Consider the following 21,444-nt stretch of genomic DNA (forward strand, 5'->3'; position numbering starts at 1 on the left):
CCGGCCTCGGTCCGGGCACGTTTACTTCAGCTGATCCCGGGACTCCAGAATTTGCGGCCGCGACCATATTGTTTAACCCTAAATCGCAACACACAATCTGATCAGAGATTTGGGGGTTGTTTCTGGATATAAGAGGCGGTCCTGATGATATAGTTTGGATGCCTAAATACGGGGTGTTTCCATAACAACAGGCCAAAAATATCACCAAGTAAAATCAAACCGATCCTGGAAAACCCGGGCCCTGTGTTTACTAGGCCTGGCATTAATAATGACATATATTATGCAACTTGTACTCTGTGCTCCCTTCACTGCTCAATAAAGCCGTTAAAATTAAACAGTGGTGGTAGAATATGAAAAAGTAAGTTCCAATAGCTTTTATAATTTACAACATAAACTTTTAGGTCCGATGATAGTTCACCGGGTCCCCCATCAGAGTACTAGATTTGCAAATTGACGGATCTTCGTGAATTTCAGCACAGCGCTGTCCAACACTGGAGTCGCGCTTCAGGAAACTCTATAGGTTATTGCCTCGGAGTGGAGAAGAGGCAGTCTTGGGAAAAAACCAAGGTAGAATTTTCAGGCCCGGTTGTTCTAGTCTGTGGTTATCGTGGGTGATGAAATAGTCACTTCAAAGGAAAGATCACCTGGATGTGACTTAATTCTACCGGGTTTTTCCAGGTCTGTAGATTTCATAGAGGGGGGGTCAGACAGAGTGACATTTTGAGCATCTTCGTAGAACAGAAGCCTCTTTCTGTTGGAAGGGACCTCACAAGTTAGCAGGTGTAATGGCTGTCGTTTCTCAGAGCCCCAAACCAGAAAATGTGGGGACCCAGCCATGAAGGTTCTCAGGCACCTCCCCTCTCCAGCCAGGACAGCTGCCCTTCCCTCCATCTGCTCTAACTATTGGATCTCCTGAAAGGTTGTTCTTTTTTGTTTGTTTCGAGCCAAGTTGGTGGAGTTGGGGGGTGGGAGGTTGTTAAAAAATCAGCGGGTTTGGCTACGGGCCACAGGTGGTCAGTCCAACACTGGAACCCCTGCCCCCCGACACACACACCTGCTGGGGTCTGCCATACCTTCTGTCTGGGGAGGACACCGCACTACACCTGGAGCCCCCGGCCCCTGCCACTTGTGGCCACATTGCAGCCACCACCTTAGGACGGACAGTGAGGAAAACAGGGGAGGGAGGAACTGGCAGGGGAGGGATGGAGGAAGAGGGGTTCCGGGGCAGCTACCTCTGCCCCAAGAGCCCACAACCGGCCCCACCTATGTGCCCAGCAGTGGGTGTCTCCGGGAGCTTCTGGCAGATGAGGTGGCACCAGGGACCACAGCCTACCTGCTGTCTGTACTGGTTTGCTCACTCTCAGCCCCAGAGGGAACTCCTGCGTCCCCTCACCCCTCACCTGAGAAGCTCTTGGCTTAGACAAAGTCAGTTCCCTGCTCAGGGGACTACTGTCTCTAACAGTCACCCTCACGACTAATTTGAAACTATGGGATTTTATGGAGACAGGATAGCCTGCCCACTCGTCCTGTTTGTCAGCGGTCAAGAGCAAAAGAGACCCAGCTGGACGCAGTGAAGGGTTTTGGTTTTTATTTTGTTCTCCATGACGGAATAGATTCAGGAAGACGTTTTCTTCTGGGGTGCATTACTAAGATCCAACAAGAACAAAACTGATTTTTATCCATTTGCTTATATTCATTTCTCATCCAACTAGTACCATAGATGGCCAAATATATTTATATTATATTAGAGAATAGCAGAAGGCCAATAATGAAGAAACCAAATATATATCAACAACTTGGTCCCTTTGTCTTTAAAAAACAAAAACAAAAACTTGAGCTCACGTTCAACAAAGGCAGCAGAACCTGTTAAAAGTCACCAAGTACTGGGGCGCCTGGGTGGCTCAGTCGGTTAAGTGTCAGACTCTGGCTCAGGTCATGATCTCATGGTCTGCGAGTTCGAGGGATCTCATGGTCCCACGTCCAAGAATCTGGAGCCTGCTTCAGATTCTGTCTCTCTCTCTCTCTTTCTCTGCCCCTTCCTGGCTTGTGCTCTGTCTCTCTCTCTCTCTCTCTGTCTCAAAAATAAATTAAAGAAAAAAAGTTTTTAATTAAAAAAAAAGTCACCAAGTACTGCAGTAACAGCTTATACAATAAATCCATGCCATATCTATCCCCGCCCCCCCGCTTGCTCTGCCCTCCTCTCCCCATCCCTTCTAGAAGGATGTGGGCACACCCGCTCCGACTGTGGCTTATAAAGAACGCACGGGTGGTTGAGCTTCCCCCTAGATTATTCCAGGACATGGCTTGAAAGACTTTTTTTTAAAAAAGGAATGATTTGTAACCCAATAGTATAATTTAAATAAATTGGGCTAACGCTTGGTTCTAACGTTCATGGTTGGTTAATTTAGTTAATTTGATCCGTGTGTCATTTTGATGAAATTGCATTTGCTATAGCCCTTTACATTATAAATTGTTAATGTGCTTTAACATATATGAGGATAAAATTATTGACTATGCTCATTCACTTAAAGGTGGCCTTGGAAGAAAACGGTTTGGAAAGTATTAACTTGTGCGATAATATATTTGCCCTTGGACTTCATAAATGCAAGTGTAATAGAGCAAGTGATTTAGCTGGGATTACTGAAAATGGTTTTCACAGCCACAAAATAATACTAACAAACTATTATTATTTTAATACAGTCCTTAAGGTAACACACCAAAATATATTAGAATTCTATTAGGTGGGAGGCTAAGAGGTTTTTTTAATGCCCTTTAAAAATATATTTCTACATATAATTAATACATTGGTATTGAATTCCCTTAGGTCCTGCCCAGTTTTATTCCATCTCATTTCATTCTCCCAAAGGATAGTTTGGAACCGACAGAGTGAAGATGCTTCATTGTGGTGTCTACTTTATTTTTCATAATTATTTACAATATGAAATATTCTGACACACGATACTACAGATTAGAGAAATGTCATGGGGCCTAAAAAAGAATACATTTCAGCAATTTTAAAACTGTATTTGAAGTTAAAAAAAAATTCATTTCCATCATTAAAAAGCTACAAGACCTCTTATTTCCAGTTTTAAAGTAACGTATATATGAAAGCCTTTTGATTTGTATACTTTTTCGCGGGAATTCGCTCTTTCATTCATGTATTCTGCAGAAACTTACGGAGAATCTTCTAGGAGCCAAGGTTAGTGCAGGGATAGAGTCATAAACAAAAAGAGCGAGACCCCAAGTCTTGTTGATTTCCGGGGCTCGGGCTCCCCTCTCCCCTGCCACCGGCCCCTGGGGGTCCCTCCTCACTAAAGAAGAGGCAGCTGGCGCCCGGATCTGCCTCTGATTTCGCCACCCACCAGGAGCACGCAGGCAAGCGTGAGACCCAAGCCCACCCTGTGAGCATTTGCAGAAGCTGGATGGCAGGAAAATGGTCACTTAAATCAAGACTGCTGGCGGCTTCCAGTAGACCTTCTTGCTCATTGGCTAGGGTTTGTCATAGTCCCCATCAGTTGACATATAATAAAAATTTCCAGAAGTTGCTTGAGGCATAAAAAAAAAAAAATGTTCTTTATCAGCTCTTTATGCTTAAGAAAGGACTTATTTAAATTAAAAGAAAATAGTGGTCTGAAGAAACCAGACCATTTTTTCCTTTACAGAGGCAGTCAGTGTGTTGAGTACAGTTTGCTGTTTCCCACCAAAAGCAATTCATTCAATAAGGGCAGATGCTTGGCATTTTTCTTTTCTTTCCTCTCCTCCCTTCTGGGATTACAGTATAATTATAAATATTATTTATAGGAATCCCATATGCTACAATCGGGCAAATACAGACTCACTGAATTTGATCCTGTTATATTAATGGGTCTTATATAATCTCTTGATATGAAATTTTATATTCTTCAATTATCTCAAGACCAATGACTCACCTGGTGATGAAAGTGATCTAAATTTTTCAATATGACATTATTACTCAATTATAACACAGTTGAACTTTTTCTCCTTACCAGAATACTCATTTCGAGGCTAATTCCCAAATGATGTTTGTGAAGATGTTAAATTAAAATGACACTTTCTGTTTCCAGTTCCACATGATGGATGGAGTATATGGGCTTCCTTCTCTTGGAGCCCACAGAAATACCGGTAAAGAATTGCAAAGAAAATAAACACTTAACAACAAAAGGGAAAGGGGGTGGTGTTGCTCATTAGCAAGTGGGAGATTTCAACAGATTTCTGGAAGACTGGAAGTACCTGGGACTATGCAGACAATGTCACAGGGGAAGCCACAAGTAAGAAGAGTAAAATGCAAGGGGCACCTGGGTGGCTCAGACAATTGAGGGTCTGACTCTTGATTTCAACTCAGGTCATGATCTCAGAGTTGTGGGATTGCACCCCACACCACGCTGAGCATGGAGTCTGCTTGAGATTCTCTCTCTCCCTCTGCCCCTCCTCCCCCACTTGCTCTCTCTCTCTCTCTCTCTCTCTCTCTCAAATAAAAAATAATATAAGGGTAAATGCAAGAGGGAGCTCCACTGAAGGTGGGCAGGGTGAGAAGTGAGGAGTCGTTGTGGGTCTGTTTCTGGAAAAGCCAAGTGGATTGGCCTCTCTCTCCCTCCCCTTCTCCCAGTTGAGCTTCCGGTGATCTTCCATTTCTCCCCCAGCTAACAGTCTGAGGCTTCCCCTCTGAAGAAATTGAACAACTCAGGGCTGGTCTAGAATTTCTAGGATTTCTAGGATTTCTAGAATTTCTCGTTCTGGCCTTCGGGGGCTCTCAGTCCCTGACTGGACACGCTCAGGTGAGGTGTTGACTGACATGTGCTATGCACACACCCAGAGGTCCCAAGCAAGAACCATGCCTACCAAAGGAGAGCTGAGGAAAGCTTTTCCATCTGCCTATCATCATTAGCCTTGTCTATCATTCTTAAGTATCAAGGCCTGACCAAAAGTCACCAGACATTTAAGAAAAGCCGTCATGAAAGAGAAAGATGATAATGAACACATAGGATGATGAGCTGGGTGAGATCATCGAAAGAACAGATGATGACATAAACACACCCTAAGTAATTTCAGAGAAACTCGAAGACATGGTACCTTCATACAGGAACAGGATGATATGAAAAAGGAATAATCAGAGACAAGAAAGAGGTGTTGGACATTAATAATATGATTGCCAACATTAGATGTTAAGAGGACTGGGGAAAAAAATGGAAGGGAAGGGGTAAGAGAGAGGAGCAACCCAGGAGATCCAACCCCTGGTTCACAAGCATCCCCGTAAGAGAAGGGGCACGTGGGAGAAATAAAGAGATGGTGGGAAATAATCAAATCCGTAATAGAAAATTCCTGAAGTTATTAAAGAGATAAGTCTTCTGATTGAGTGAACAGGCTTATTGCCAAATGCAGAGCAGGGTGAATGGGGTCGGGGGGGACTCACACCTAGACACATCTTTGTGGAGTATTAGAACATAAAGAGAAAATCTAAAGTCTTGGGAGTTGGGGGGCACCAAACTTACCTGTAACACTGGATGAAAACACCAGTGGATCAATGGCTTCAAAATATTGAAGCAAAATGATGTGGATGCTAAAAACTATACCCCACCCAAGGATAATCCAGAGATCATTCAGTAAAGACAGTTTCATTTACGTAAGAAAACAAAGTTTACTTCTCTGTACTGTCCGTGAAGAGCTACAGGAGGCTGACACCAAGAATATAAGGGAGAAAGTCGAGAAAGAGGAGGTCATTGGATGAGGGATGATTGGATCATGGATGAGGCATGAGGGAAGACATTCCCAGGATGACCTCTGGGTAAAATAACCATTCCAAACTGGAGCATGAGGTCAAAGGGCTTCAGGATAAAAGTCTCTGGGAAGAAAGTGGCCCCTGCGAAGACCAATGACCAAGAAGCTTGGTGATTTTTAGGCTGTGGCAAAGCCACACTTCCCTTTTGTCAACAAGAACGAAGGAAAGTACGACTGATAGATCATCGTTATTCACGGGTTCCATATCAGCGAATTTGCCTGCCTGCTAAAATTTATTTGGAACCCCCAAATCAATGCATTTCAGTCTCTCAAGGACATGCACGGGGCGGCAAAACATTTGAGCCACCCATCCATCGGTCACTTTCCCTGCTGAGTTCTAACAAGGCCTGGTTTCCTCTTTCATCTGTCACGCTGGAAATTAGTGCCCTTCCCATGGTCTCTCTAGTGCCATGTTTTCACATTTTTGTGCTTCCCATTGGCGATTCCACTGTTTAAAGTGGCCCCCAAGCATCGTCCTGAAGCGCTGTCTAGTGTTCCTGAGCACAAGAAGGCTGTGAAGGAATGTGCCTTCTGGAGAAAATATATGTGTCCAATGAGGTTCGTGCAGGCTTAAGTCACGGCGCGATTTCCCGTGAGCGCAGTGTTGGTGAATCGACAATACGTATTATATAAGGCGTCTTTAAACAGAAACGCACATAAAACAAGGTGATGTGTTGATTCGTTGATGAAAAAGTTGTGACCGGAGGCTCGCGGCCACCTAACCCTGTTTCCCCTAGGATCAGTGCTCCACTCTTCACTAATCCAGTGTTCCCGGCTGCTTTGTAGAACACAGCGACTGCACTTAACGAGAATCGACAGTGATTAGGAACTTGGGGGTGGGAGGAAGCTGTAAAAGAAAGACGTGCTCTAAATGTGAAGCCAAGTGAAATGTTGGAATGATTTTGAACAACCCGTTTGCAGAACAAAGAGAATCCACTTGTCGAGGCAGGTGCTGGACCCCAGGAAAGGAAGCGTGAGGCTAGCACGCATGCGATTCTGCAGGGAACAGTATTCACAAAGTCGCAATCATATAAAAGCTGCTTAAGAGCATTTCGTTTTCGAAATCGGCCTAGAGACAGAAGGAAGACTTCACTGTGATTACAGGACCAAACAGAAAGGTGATGAGTGGAGGCAGTGGCAGCGTGGAGGACAGAGGTAGAAATGGGGAGGTGAGGTAGGGAGCGGAGGGGCCAGGGAAAGGTCAGGGCGCACATCCTCGTCCAACATAACCGTGACTCAAGAGGGAACATCTAGGGTTGGGGGAGTCAGAGACTGCAGTGTGTTCTTTAAAGTTCCCAAGGTCATCAGCAGAGGAAATAAAAACGGAAGTATGCAGTCAATGGCTGGAAAAGAGAAGAGAATGGGGACTCAAGTTCTCATCCTTCTGAGGCATTGACAGAGACTGTCTAAAAGTGGAAGTAAATTGTGACGTAGAACTATAAACCCTTGAGCTTTGGAGGTGACCACCAGAAGTGAAATTAAAAACTGTTGCATGATGGGGCGCCTGGGTGGCTCCGTCGGTTAAGAGTCCGACTTTGCTTCAGGTCACAGTCTCAAGGTTCGGAAGTTCGAGCCCCACGTCGGGCTCTGTGCTGACAGCTCAGATCCTGGAGCCTGCTTTGGATTCTGTGTCTCCCTCTCTCTCTGTCCCTCCCCCACTCACACTGTCTCTCTCTCTCTCTCTCAAAAATAAAGTTAAAAGATTGTTTTAAACTGTTGCGTGGAATGGCCTCTGGAAGCGAGATTGGGGGTAGAGTTGGGGAGAGACCGTTGCTCTGCATTTTATGCATTTCTTTACTTTTTGCTTTATAATACTATGTGCAAGCATTACTTAGATTTAAAGGCGAAATAAACTCAACTTTTTATTTTAGATTTCATTTTCTTTAGATTTATTTATTTTGAGAGAGAGACAGAGAGCACGAGCCGGGGAGAGACAGAGAGAGACACCGAATCCAAAGCAGGCTCCAGGCTCTGAGCTGTCAGTACAGAGACCAACTCCAGCCTTGAACCCATGAACCACGAGATCATGAGTTGAGCCGAAGTTGGCTGTTTAACCGACTTCGGAGCCACCCAGGTGCCCCAAGATTTTATTTTTTAATGTTTATTTATTTTTGAGACAGAGGGACAGCAAGTGGGGAAGGGGCAAAGAGAAAGAGGGAGAGAGATCCCAAGCAGGTTCCATACTGCACTGTCAGCGTGGGGCCCAACGTGGGGCTCAAACCCACAAAATGTGAGATCGTGGCCTGAACAGAAATCAAGAGTTGGACACTTAACCGACTGAGCCACCCAGGTGCTCCTAGATTTTATTCTTAAGTAATCTCCACACCCAATGTGGAGCTCAAACTTAGAACCCCTAGATCAAGAGTCACATGTTCTACCGACTGAGCCAGCCAGGCCCCCCCGCCAAACTCAAAATTTTAAATAACTTCTTTAACTTTTTTTGTTTTCCTTGCTTCAGGGTGACCTTACGCAAGTCATAATCGTGTTTCAGCTTGTTGGTGATAGGCCCTAACAGAGAAGTTCCCAAACTTTCTCAGTTCACAGAGAATTTAATGTCTCAGACATTTTTTTCTCAGGGCGCCTAGGCCAGAAGGAATACCCATCAGTTCCATTTATTACCTGGTTAGGTCCAAACAATAAGTATTTATGTCTTAACAGCTAGGAGCTATTTGAAAAAATATTGACAATGAATAAGAAGAAAAAAGGATATTTGTATCCCATTCTTAAATAGCCACAATGAATTACAAATAGGACGTGTGCACCTGTTGGGCACTGCACAACTTCTCAAACCTTAGAATCAGGTCAGACACTGCCACTCTCATTTTCTGTTCCACATGGATTTTTCCCTGGCACTTGCTTTAATCACAGCAGCCACCAAAAACTCAGCTTTGTAAGATATGGCATCATAAAAAAGAAGAAGAAGAAGATAGTACAATCTACTGCGAACCACTGGTAGGAACACTTTGAGCTGGTAGTTGTAAGGTCCAACAGAGGTTGAGTATCACTTTATTCCCCTCGGAAGCTTAAACATTTGCTGGCTTGTCCCAAGTACCTTGGTGCAGTCTGGGAACCATGTCTCTGGCATCTATTTGAAATTTTATCATGATCTGTCTTGCAACTTCATCGGAAAATATTTGAGGACAAGGGTCATGTATATTCCACATCTAATGTAGTTTCTTATTCAGTAATAAATGCTTCATAAATACTGTCTTTCATCGAATCGATGATATCGTAGGTTGGAAGATGCATACTGATTTCTAGAGGTAGTAAAATGTCCAAAAAAAAAAAAAAAAGATCATAAAATCACTGATATACAGTAGTTATTTGAATAGCCTGGCATGAGTTTATCGTCCGTGTCTGAGTCAGTGCTGCAATTTAATGTTTACCCTGTGATATCTGTAAAATGTAGCTCGTCGGTGTCCTTATGGGCTTAAAACCCCATAACTATAACCCTAACACAAAATAAATAACCCTAACAAAACAGTCCGAACGTGCCCTCTTCCCAGCGTACACAAAACCAGTGTTTGGGGGGGGGGGGGGGTTTAATGTTTATTTATTTATTTTTGAGGGTTGGGGAGGCAGAGAATCTCCAGCAGGCTCCGTACTCAGCTGAGAGCCCAACGTGGATCTCGAACCCACAAACTGTGACCTGAGCCAATATCAAGAGTTGGACATTTAACCTCCCCAGGCGCCCTACAAAACCAGTTTTGTTCTTCCAACTTCTCTGCTTTTGGAGGGAAAGGACAATGAGCAGGAGCTACTGTATTCCTCCCTCCTCCTTCCCTGAGCCCCTGTTGTTAACGTGCCGAAAACTCTCCCATTTACTTTGCAAATAATTACGAGACTTTATACCTTGGTTATTCTTGGTTTCTCCGATATGAAAAGACAGATATATATTGCAGATCTAGGTTATATCTTGTCTGTTTCCCAATTCCTCTTTATTATTATTATTATTATTATTATTACTGTTTGTTTATTTTAGAGAGAGAGAGAGAGAGAGACAGAGAGACAGAGCATGAGCAGGGGAGGAGCAGAGAGAGAGGGAGACACAGAATCTGAAACAGGCTTCAGACTCTGAGCTGTCAGCACAGAGCCCGACGTGGGGTTCAAACCCATGAACCTTGAGATCATGACCTGAGCTGAAGCCAGACGCTCAACCGACTGAACCACCCAGGCACCCCCCCAATTCCTCTTAAGCACCCCCACAATACCCCAGGATTGGCCTGGCGGGTGGGGCCAGCTGAACTTGGCCATGCACATCCTCCAGGGGCGCCCACACGGTGTCTGTAACCACTGGAAAAGCTTCAGCCATATTCTGTTCTTCAAACTTGTAAACAAACATAATGTACTGTAGTCCTTAGCTTTGCCTAATTAGAGAAAACATTGTTTTAGAGCAGAAGGTAAATAAATGTAAACATTTAAGTATTAGTCTGATGGAAACAAATTTCACATTCCAATAGTTCTTTTCTCTTTAGCTGAGTGGCCCTACACAGAGATTGAGAGAGTCGCAGGAGGTGGATAAAAACCCGTTCGAGTTGTTCACTCCTGACTTCCCAAGACTGGATGGAGTCAGGGGAAAGGGTGGCCTGGGAACGAAGCCAGGGGTTAGACTATCTCACCGCTCTGGGCAGAGTCCAGCACAGGCTGGGGGCAGGGGTGGTCTGCAAAAGCGGGGTCTTCTCTGGAGGGGTCAGAGGGCACCAAATCCTTCCTTCCACCTGTGGGGCCCCATAAGTGTGACAGGTCAGCGCCATCAACCTCCTCCCGGAATCTTAAGGGATTCCCGATGTGGTCTGATTCGTACAATGTGCAGGGGCCTCCCAGGGCCGGGAAGCCCAGGAGTTAGACGCCCAGCTGCTTAAGGCCAGCACAGTGTCTGCAAAGACAGGTTCCCCCAGGCACAGAGTTTCTCCACATACACAGTCTCGCGCCGAGACATCAGACGGAGCCACATCCCCAGATCTAAGGCCCTAACCTGGAGGAAAGTGGTCTGGTTACAAAATGTTGAACGTAGGGTGATCCCTCCACTTGCTGCTGTGCCGCTGGCATGCTTCTCCATTTGACCTAGCCCCGGTTTTCCTTCCTTGGCTGTTTTTTCTTCATGAGTGCCAGGGCGCTGAAGTCACCTGTTTTCCTTCTACTGCTGCTGACGCCCCGTTTTTAGGGGAACTTGTGACTCCTCTTGGCTGACTTTGGGGGCGTCCCTAAGTGGCTCTTTCCTGCCTACCCAGTCATCCTCTGGCTACTTTTGTTTGAGAAGAATAGGGCGGCGGCGAGGGATGAGCGGGTCCCGCCCTTGTGGTGTCTGGGCTCTATGCGTCCCTCTCTCTGCTGCTATGAGAGACGATGACCGTGTAGCGCACACGGTATCCACAGGGCAAGTCCATCCCGTGATGGACTTTTCAGGTGGTTTCCTTGGCAACCGGTCCTCCTGATCCTCCCTCTCCCCCAACTTACCAGCAACGGCAAAAAAGAACGTAATTGGCTTAGTAGACTCACCAATACTAATGCATCTTTATGAACCTGTACAGGCTCTCGACTCTTCAGAATTCATTTCCTAAAGGCACTAAAGCTTCTTTTCCAGAACTGTCTGAGAGTGCGTTTCTCGAATGTCGGAATGACCTTCAGGATCAGTGAGTCACCTCCGTGTTTTACAGATAGGCCCACACCTATCGCGTAGCCAGTTATGTAGACATGGGACCTCACCGGGGGCGTCTTGCACCCAATCCTGGAAGGTTTCCACCCTACCAGGAGTCACCTCCGTTTTGAACACCACCAGCAGCAGCTGGCAGACCTGCCGTGGCCCTCTCTCTGAGGACAGGACGGGTTCACATTGCCTTATGAGTCCCCTGAGTCCCGGAACAGGGATAACCGACAGCAGCTACTCCGGACATTGATGGATGCCTGACCTCAGTTTCCTTAACATAAATTGATGGCTGTGACCCTAGGATTGCAGTCGCTTGCTTCCCCCAGAGAGGACATCTGAGCGGATTCGTGACCGTTAGCAGCCTAGGACAGCAGAAGTACAGACAATGTGGAAGTTCTAGAAACAGCGATACTGTCTGATCCCTGTGCCTCGCTGGGAAAGAGATAATATGCTAAGGCTATTTGCTCCTCTTTGCTTGTGCTTAACTTTGATGAATACCGACATCTCTTGGTGGCAAAACGACTCATAAAATAGGAATATAGTGAGTACGTATGAGCATGTAAAAAACAATCTATGTGAAGTATGTAATAAAATGCCTCAAGTTCATATCATTCACCTCGAGGAGAGGAGGATGTCGCGAACGGGGTTGGTTGCCAGTTCTGTAGTGTTTACATAAAACTCCTCAGTCGTAACAGAGTAATCAGCTACTTTAGAAAACTGAACGCCGTTCCGTTCATTCTTCCATCCGGAGTAAATAAACCCCAGCTTTGTATCTTTCATGCATCCACATGCTTCCCTCCGTTATGGTTTTACCCACTTTCTTAGGCCTTGTCATTGTCACCTTGGCTGTTGGCAAACAAATCTAGCCAGCATTCGAGACGACTGTCTCAACAGGTAGATCTAATCCCAATTTATTTTTGACACTCTTCTTCCCATTCCCAAACAAAACGGCCACCGAGAATGATACTGTCCTTGGAGCAGGGAGCTTTGATTCATTAATACATTTCCTAGAGATTTCTGTTTCCGTCTTTTTTTTTTTTTTTTTTTTTTTTTTTTTGGTTGTGCTTGTTTGTCCTTGGTAATTTGCTTTTACTTTATCCTGGATTATATTCCATTTTTTGGTCACAGTACTCCCTGAACCAACAGGTTGAGCTCTATTATAATTCTCTGAATTAGCTTTTCGGAAGTATGTAATTATCTTATCTTCACACAAAAGATCGCTTCCTAAAATGACGATGAATTATATACACATCTCTCGGTGCCTTGTACTGAAATCCCCTCTTCTGGCTGATTCCTGGGGTTTCTCCCCCGAATCGGCCTGGACTCCTCATTTCAAGGGGCAGAAGCTTGGGCTGCATTATAGCTTTTAATTTGCTAGGTTTGGTTACTCTGCGTTAGCATATTTGCTAACCTGCATCTTCTGACATACTTCTGTTTTTAAGAATGCTATACTATTGGGGCACCAGGGTGGCTCAGTCAGTTAAGCTTACGACTTCGGCTCGGGTCATGATCTCGCAGTTCGTGGGTTCAGGCCCCTCGTTGGACTCTGTACCGACAGCTCAGAGCCTGGATGGAGACTGCTTGGGAGTCTATGTCTCCCTCTCTGTCTCTCTCTCTCCCTCCCCCAGCTCACACTCTGTCTCTCTGTCTCTCTCTCAAAAATAAGTGAACCTTAAAAAAAAAAAAGAATGCTACATTATTGGAGAATTTAGAAAAACATTTCCATCTGAGACATGCACATCAGCTCTGAGTTGTGGGTCAAAGCTAACCATTACAGGCATCGCCATATTAGCTAACACTATGTATTCAAATAGGCAGAAGCAAATCAGAGCGAAGAGGAACCGTGTTCATTCTCTTGCAGCTGCTATAACAAATTAGCCCCAGTTTAGGGGTTGAAGCAATGTGGATCGATGCCCTGACAGTTCTGGAGGTCGGAAGGGGAAAATCGGGTTCTCTGAGCTAAAGTGGAGGTGTTGGTAGGGCTGGCTCCTTCTGGAGGCCCCGAGGGGAGAATCCATTTCTTCTCTCGTTGCACCTGTCACTACTCACTGATGTCCTGCCCCCTCTTAAAAGAACCCCCGGTGGGGCGCCTGAGTGGCTCAGTCGGTAAAGCGTCCGACTTCGGCTCAGGTCATGACCTCACAGTTCCTGAGTTCGAGCCCCGTGTCAGGCTCTGTGATGACAGCTCCGAGCCTGGAGCCCGCTTCGGATTCTGTGTCACCCTCTGTCTGCCCCTCCCCCACATGCACTCTGCCTCTCTCTCTGTCTCAAAAATAAACATTAAAAAAATTAAAAAAAAAAAAAAAAAAAAGAACCCTGGCGATTACATCAGACCCACCCAAATACTCCGGGATAATCGCCCCATGTCAGGACCCTCAACTTAATCGTATCTTCAAAGTCTCTTTTGCCATATAAGGTGATATATGCAAGGGTCCTGGGGATGAAGAAGTGGACATCTTTGGGGCCATTATTCTGCAGACTACAGCACCATGACCCCTCTCTCTAGTGAGTTTCTTTGGCCTCTCCTGTTAAGATTGGGCTGGCTTGACGCGTGGGGAGGTGTTTGGGGAGGGGCTGCCGATGCCCTGCGAAGTTCCCCTGCCCATCTCGTGGCCTGAAGCGGCAGCCAGGTCTCAGCCACCTCCCCAGGGCTACTTGATGTGTCACACGGTGCCCTAGTGTCACATCACAGTCCCCAAGGTGTTTGCCGACCATCCTTCCTCACCCTGCCTTCTTTCCTTTTCAGCATCGTGGTAGTGCCGGAAGAACACCGTGTCAGCAAGCTGAGAGGGAAACTGAGGCAAGATGTCGGGCCGGAGCGGGAAGAAGAAAATGTCCAAGCTGTCCCGTTCAGCCAGGGCCGGTGTCATCTTCCCCGTGGGGAGGCTGATGCGTTACCTGAAGAAAGGGACGTTCAAGTACCGGATCAGCGTGGGGGCTCCCGTCTACATGGCGGCCGTCATCGAGTACCTGGCAGGTAATGTGAACACGCGGGACAGGTCACCCACTCCCGGATCCCCACCCTCCCCTCTGTCCCTGCCACCCAGGGACAAAGAGGACGGCTTCCCTCTGTGGCTGGCTCCAGGGTACTGGTGGCGGGGGGGGGGGGGGTTGGTAACAGGGTTTCAGCTTGCCTGCTCAGCTCAGATTCATTTTGCAGGCTTTGGGGGAGGGAAGAGGGCATAATGGCAGATGATCAACATGGAAAGAAGAGAACCCACAATGCAGTGGCTTTTCTAGACCAGCCCCGAAAATGTGTGTCTTGCTTTAGGCAAACCCAGGAGGTAAAAATCCAGGTTCCCACAGAAGAGAATCTACCGGGAGGATTGGGGGCTGCAGGGGGGCTATTCATTTTGTAACAGGGGGTCTGCTCTTTACTCTGAGGTCCTCACTGAGCGTTGGGTTTCCTGGTGTATTGGAACTAGGGCTCAGTGTCCATGAATAGGGTTGGCCCAGCATCAGAACCATCTCCAGTTGGTTCCATGAAGCCCATCATGTCCCAGTTGTGCCCTCTTTTGTATACAATGGGTACACGAGGAATAGTTGCCCATGTTGGTTGTTAACATTATGTTTTTTTATTGCAGAATGAGATTTTTGCTGTGGGTGGTCTTTATCTATTTGAATAGCTTTGTTTAGCTTTCTTCTTGTTGTTCTCTTCTGTCAGAGTAAAACAGACACCATACTTCAAAATTTCCAAGATGCTTTTAAAATATATATAAATATATAAAATATTTTAAAATAAAATATATAAGAATAAAAATATGTATAAGTCAGTGCGAGTAGCTCCTTAAGGGGTCATTTCAGCCACGAGTAACAATGTCCCTGACTTTGCCCGGGGTGCCAGGTTTAAATTTTTGGGAAGCCCCCTGTAAAGCAAACCTCCCCAAACTGTCTCTCTGAGAAACCGAGCCGCCTGCGGCCACAGTATGAAAACCCACGGGGGTGTGGCAGGGCTAGACCCAGCTTCTATCCCCAGGTCCCTTTTCCCCCTCCTCCTTCTCCCTCAGGGGCAATGTCTTCCTCCCTCTTAGATGCTCAGTCCTGTTCTGCCCTCTTGGTACCCCATCCGTCACAATGAAAGGCTTACCTTGGTCCACCAGCGGATACCTTCATAACTGGGGCTCCTGTCCCTCAGGCAGACCTCAGCATCTTAAGCCTGTTCCTTATCGGGAAATGAAAGGCTTGTCTCTGAGCCAAAAGTTCTTCATGGGCACCTTTTAGGAGGTTAGAGAGAGGGCTGGAGGGCTCTAAAGTTGGTTCAGTCCAGCGTGAGAAGGCAGTGTTTTTAAAGTGCCAGCCACTCCCGGGATCTTGTTGACAAGGTCCGACGTGGGGCCTGAGACTTGGCCTTTCTTTCTTTCTTTTTTTCTTTTTCTTTCTTTCTTTCTTTCTTTCTTTCTTTCTTTCTTTCTGTTTAATGTTTGTTTATTTTTGAGAGACAGTGTGAGCAGGGAAGGGGCAGAGAGAGAGAGGGAGACACAGAACAGAATCCAAAGCAGGGTTCAGGCTCTGAGCTGTCAGCACAGAGCTCAGTCTGGGCCCCGAACCCATGAACCGCAAGATCATGACCTGAGCCAAAGTCGGATATTTAAGCGACTGAGCCACCCAGGCGCCCCAAGACTCGACATTTCTAATGGGCCCCCAGTTGATTCTGATGCTGGTCTTGGGGACCACTCAGAGGAGCGATACTGTGGCTAGTCTTGTAGCAGCAGCCTAAAGGCTTGGGGAATGCTTTAAAATACAGGATCCTGGCTGCATCCCCCAGCCCCCCACATACACGTGCTGTGGTCTGATTCACCGGGTTTGGAATGGGACCCAGGAATCTGATGGAAAAATCTGCTGGCTCAGGGAGGGAGAGGCAAATGAACCTTTAAAACTACCTGTTAGGATGGGGAAAAACTGAGAGCTTTCCCCCTGAGATCAGGAACACGACAGGGATGTCCACTCTCATTGCTGTCGTTTAACATAGTGTCGTTTAACATAGTACTTGTCAGCAATCAGACAACAAAAAGAAATCAAAGGCATCAAGATTGGCAAAGGAGAAGTCAAACTCTCGCTTTCGCAGACAACATCGTACTCTACGTGGAAAACCCGACAGACTCCACCAAAAGTCTGCTAGAACTGATACGTGAATTCAGCAAAGTCACAGCATACAACATCACTGTACAAAAATCAGCTGCATTTTTATACACCAATAAGGAAGCAAAAGAAAGAGCCGTAAAGAAACGGATCCCTTTTACAATCACACCAAGAATCATAACATACCTAGGAATAAACTTAACCAAAGATGTGTAAGATCAGTATGCTGAAAACTATAGAACGCTTATGGAGGAAATCGAAGAAGGCGCAAAGAAATGGAAAAACATTCCGTGCTCATGGATTGGAAGAATAAATATTGTCAAAATGTCAATACTACCCAAAGCTATCTACACATTCAATGCAATCCCAATCAAAATTGCACCAGCATTCTTCTCGAAGCTAGAACAAGCAATCCTAAAATTCGTATGGAACCACAAAAGACCCTGAATAGCCAAAGTAATATTGAAGAAGGAAGCCAAAGGCGGAGGCATCACAATCCCAGACTTTAGCCTCTACTACAAAGCTGTCATCATCAAGACAGCATGGTACTGGCACAAAAACAGACACATAGACCAATGGAATAGAGTAGAAAACCCAGAATTGGACCCACAAATGTGTGACCAACTAATCTTTGACAAAGCAGGAAAGAGTATCCAGTGAAAAAAAGACAGTCTCTTTAACAAATGGTGCTGGGAGAACTGGACAGCAACATGCAGAAGAATGAAATTAGACCACTTCCTACACCATTCACAAAAATAAACTCAAAATGGATGAAAGACCTGAATGTGAGACGGGAAACCATCAAAACCCTAGAGGAGAAAGCAGGAAAAAAATCTCTCTGATCTCAGCCGAAACAATTTCTTACTCAACACATCTCCAAAGGCAAGGGAATTAAAAGCAAAAATGAACTATTGGGACCTCATGAAGATAAAAAGCTTCTGCACTGCCAAAGAAACAATCAACAAAACTAAAAGGCAACGAACGGAATGGGAAAAGATATTTGCAAATGACATATCAGACAAAGGGCTAGTATCCAAAATCTATAAAGAGCTCACCAAACTCCACACCCGAAAAACAAATAATCTCGTGAAGAAATGGGCAGAAGACATGAATAGACACTTCTCAGAGAAGACATCCAGATGGCCAACAGGCACATGAAAAGATGCTCAACGTCGCTCCTCATCAGGGAAATAGAAATCAAAACCACACTCAGATATCACCTCATGCCAGTCAGAGTGGCCAAAATGAACAAATCAAGAGACTATAGATGCTGGAGAGGATGTGGAGAAACGGGAACCCTCTTGCACTGTTGGTGGGAATGCAAACTGGTTCAGCTGCTCTGGAAAACAGTGTGGAGGTTCCTCAAAAAATTAAAAATAGACCTACCCTATGACCCAGCAGTAGCACTGCTAGGAATTTACCCAAGGGATACAGGAGTGCTGATGCATGGGGGCACTTGTACCCCAATGTTTATAGCAGCACTCTCAACAATAGCCAAACTATGGAAAGAGCCTAAATGTCCATCAACTGATGAATGGATAAAGAAGATGTGGTTTATATATACAATGGAATACTACTTGGCAATGAGAAAGAATGAAATCTGGCCATTTGCAGCAATGTGGATGGAACTGGAGGGAATTATGCTGAGTGAAATAAGTCAGTCAGAGGACAGATGTCATATGTTTTCACTCATATATGGATCTTGAGAAACCTAACAGAAGACCATGGGAGAAGGGAAAGGGAAAAAAATAGTTACAAACAGAGAGGGAGGGAGGCAAACCATAAGAGACACTTAAATACACAGAACAAACTGGAGGTTGATAGGGGCTGGAGGAGAGGGGAAAGTGGGTGATGGGCACTGAGGAGGGCCCCTGTTGGGATGAGCACTGGGTGTTGTATGGGAACGAATTTGACAATAAATTATATTAAATGAATAAATAAATATAAGTATAAAACCATAAAAAAATTAAAAACTCCATCAGAGGGGGAAAAAACATTAAAAAAATAAAAATAAAACTGCCTGTTAGGTCCGTATCACCCTGTGAGGCTGGAAGGCACTGAGTAACCAGAGATCCCACAGCCTCCGAGAAGGGAGCTGGGCTTCCCTGAGGTCCCTCAACCCTAAGCCACATACTTTCTGCTATACTACATTGCCCCATTGTAATGTTCGTGTAACCAAAGGAAGTACATCCTATGCCTCTACTTGGTGAAGGTCTGCACTTTGTGCATAACAGAACAAAATGTGGCCCTTTGCATCACGGGCGTCTCTGTTAGTCTTCGGCTCCAATCAAATCTTATATTTTCCCATTCATTCGTTTAACAAATATTTATTAAGCGTCTACATGTCAATGTACACGGTAAGTCCTTAGACTATTCCCTGGGGGTAGAACTGGATCACTGATAGGGTTTTTAATTTATCTTGGATTAGAGCCACCAGACCCCAAAGCAATGCATACTAAAGCCTGAACATCACCCTCTGGAATGTGAGCCAAAACATCTTCAGAGATCTGTAGTATCCCCCGAGGTAGAACATCGCCTTATTTCTCAAGTTGATCACTCACAATCCTCCCTTCGCTCGACAAACTTTCATTGAACACTTACCATATGCCAGGCGTTCTCGACGCTGAGGCTGCTATACCACCGAGACCAAGACAGAATCCGGGAATCCCTGCCCTCGAGCAGGTGCATTCTGGGGAAGAGAAATGGCAAACGCACAGAAGTGAAGGGTGTGTGGTTCTCAGATGCTGATAAGTGCTAGCGGACAAATAAAGCCAGGAGAGAGATAGAGTGTTCCAGGAATGGGGAGGTGAGGGGGGTGGTGAACAGTGCTGGTCTGGAGGTCCCACTGAGGGGGAGGCAGGGAGCGGGCACGCGCATGTCTGCGGGCTGGTGCTCCGGGCAGGGGGACGGCAGGAGCAGGGTGTTGGAGGAGCAGCAGTGGGCCAGGGGGTCGGGACCCCGGGAGGGGCTTGGACTGTAAGTGGGGCTTGAGAAGTGAGGCTGGTGGGAGCTAAGAGCTCGCGGTGGGAGTTCTGAAGGGTTTTGAGCAGAGGCAGAGGCGATCTGACCCTGGGGGGAGGGGCTGCTAGGGCGGAAGCAGGCAAAGTGCAGAGGGGGTGTAGAGACGTGGTCAGAGTACCCAAAAGTCAACAGGGTTTGCCAGCGGCTTGGACATGAAATGGAAGGGGGCGCATGAAACGACCGGGGCGCCTGGGTGGCTCAGTGGGTTAAGCGTCCGACTCTTGATGTCAGCTCAGGTCATGATCTCACGGTTCGTGAGTGCAAGCCCCACATCGGGTTCGTGCTGACAGTCACTTGGGATCCTCTCTCCCCCTCTCTTCCTGCCCCTCCCTCTCTCTTTCTTTCTCAAAAAAAAAAAAATGATAAATAAATTTTTTTTAAAAAAAGACGAAGAAGAAGAGAGGATGAGTACCTGGAAGGATGCCATTGCCAATACCACTCCTTCCCCCCGGGGCCAGTCTCAGCACCCAGTGGGGTCCCAGGTCAAGTGGAGGAGGCGATGGGTCCTCTGAAGCCCAGGCCTGTGTTCTCGGTGTCCCTTCCTTCTCTTCCTGTCAGTTTAAATCTGGTGCATCCGTTTACCAGCTCTGTTACCTTGGGCTGATTCCTGAACCTCTCTGAGTTTCCAGTGCTTCCAGAACTAGCTCGGTCAACTCCATTCATGAGCTAGCCCGTGGATAATGCCTGGTTTATAGGATACACTCAGTAAATGGTATTTTCTTCTGCTCTCCCGTCTGTTAAGAGCTGATGAAATCACTCAGGGCAAAGTATAATGGCTAACTCTGTTAAAGTGTTGTATTTTCGGGCTGTGCTTGCATTTTACTGAGACAAGAAGTTTTAAGCCAAAGGAATGAATCATTATTGGTAGAATTGCAGGCCATTGTGGAGAAAGCAAAAGGGCCGTTTTTGTTACTTTGGGGGTGGGAGGTGGACACCAATTGATTTTGCTTAGGAAAAAAGATTCAAAGCATGAGAGCCTCCTGTCATCCTGGAAATGACCTTCAACACTCATGACGCAGATCTTGACTGAGTTTCTTCCTTGGGTCAGGCCTTGAAGATGCGGAGGAGGGCAGACGTGTGTGGCCCCACCTCCGAAGGCTGGGCTTGCATACCAGCAGAGCGGACAGGCATTAAGCACAACACAGCAAGATGGGCATGCATGTTGGGCAGGAAAGTTACAGGAGCTTGGGGAGGGTCTGTAGGGGTGGGGTGCTGGGAGCTGCCTATTGTAAAGTAAGAGTTGTTAGGACCTAAACCAGGTGTGCAACCTTGGTTTTTCTTAAATTGATTGATTTAAAATACTGATGACTGGGCTCACCCCCAGAGATTCTGGGGCTATGTTCAGGACATCAGGATTTTTTTAATGTTTATTTATTTATTTTGAGAGAGAGAAAGAGAGAGAAAGAGAGAGAGAGTATGTGTGTGTATGTGTGTGTGTGTGTGTGTGTGTGTGTGCGCAGGGGAGGTGCAGAGGGAGAGGGAGAGAGAGAATCCCAAGCAGGCTCCACACTGTCAGCACAGAGTCCGACATAGGGCTCAAACCCACAAACCAGGAGGTCATGACCTGAGCCGAAATCAAGAGTTGGACGCTTACCCGACTGAGCCACCCAGGTGCCCCTCCCTCAAATGGTTTTGACGGCATCCAGAGTGGGGAATTAGTAGGAATTGAGTAGATTCTGATGGGGGTGTTGAGCCAGGGGGAGAGTTTCAGGCGGGGTAGGAACGAGGGTGAAGGCCCACAGCGTGTGTCCCCAGCTGGAGCCTGGAGGAAGTTCGTGCCCAGAGCAGAGCTAGGAAAAGGGAGGGGGTGAGAGATGAGATCGCAGTGGGCAAGCAGGTCCTTGAGGGCCATGATGAAAATGTACACGCTGTGCACACACAGGTACACACACCCGTTAAGG

At 46.3% G+C, this 21,444-nt stretch overlaps 1 protein-coding gene across 1 annotated transcript in view; it reads left to right on the top strand.

The window, feature by feature from the left end:
- The first annotated feature begins 14,248 nt into the window (after positions 1 to 14,248).
- Positions 14,249 to 21,444, top strand: part of LOC122202172 (core histone macro-H2A.2) — a 37,042-nt gene continuing 29,846 nt past the window's right edge. Inside the window, exon 1 of the mRNA XM_042908448.1 lies at positions 14,249 to 14,420. Within this exon, the coding sequence (XP_042764382.1) occupies positions 14,249 to 14,420 (172 nt within the window). The remainder of the gene's footprint in view (positions 14,421 to 21,444) is intronic.

The sequence above is a fragment of the Panthera leo genome, chromosome D2, assembly GCF_018350215.1.
Source record: "Panthera leo isolate Ple1 chromosome D2, P.leo_Ple1_pat1.1, whole genome shotgun sequence".
NCBI lineage: Eukaryota > Metazoa > Chordata > Mammalia > Carnivora > Felidae > Panthera > Panthera leo.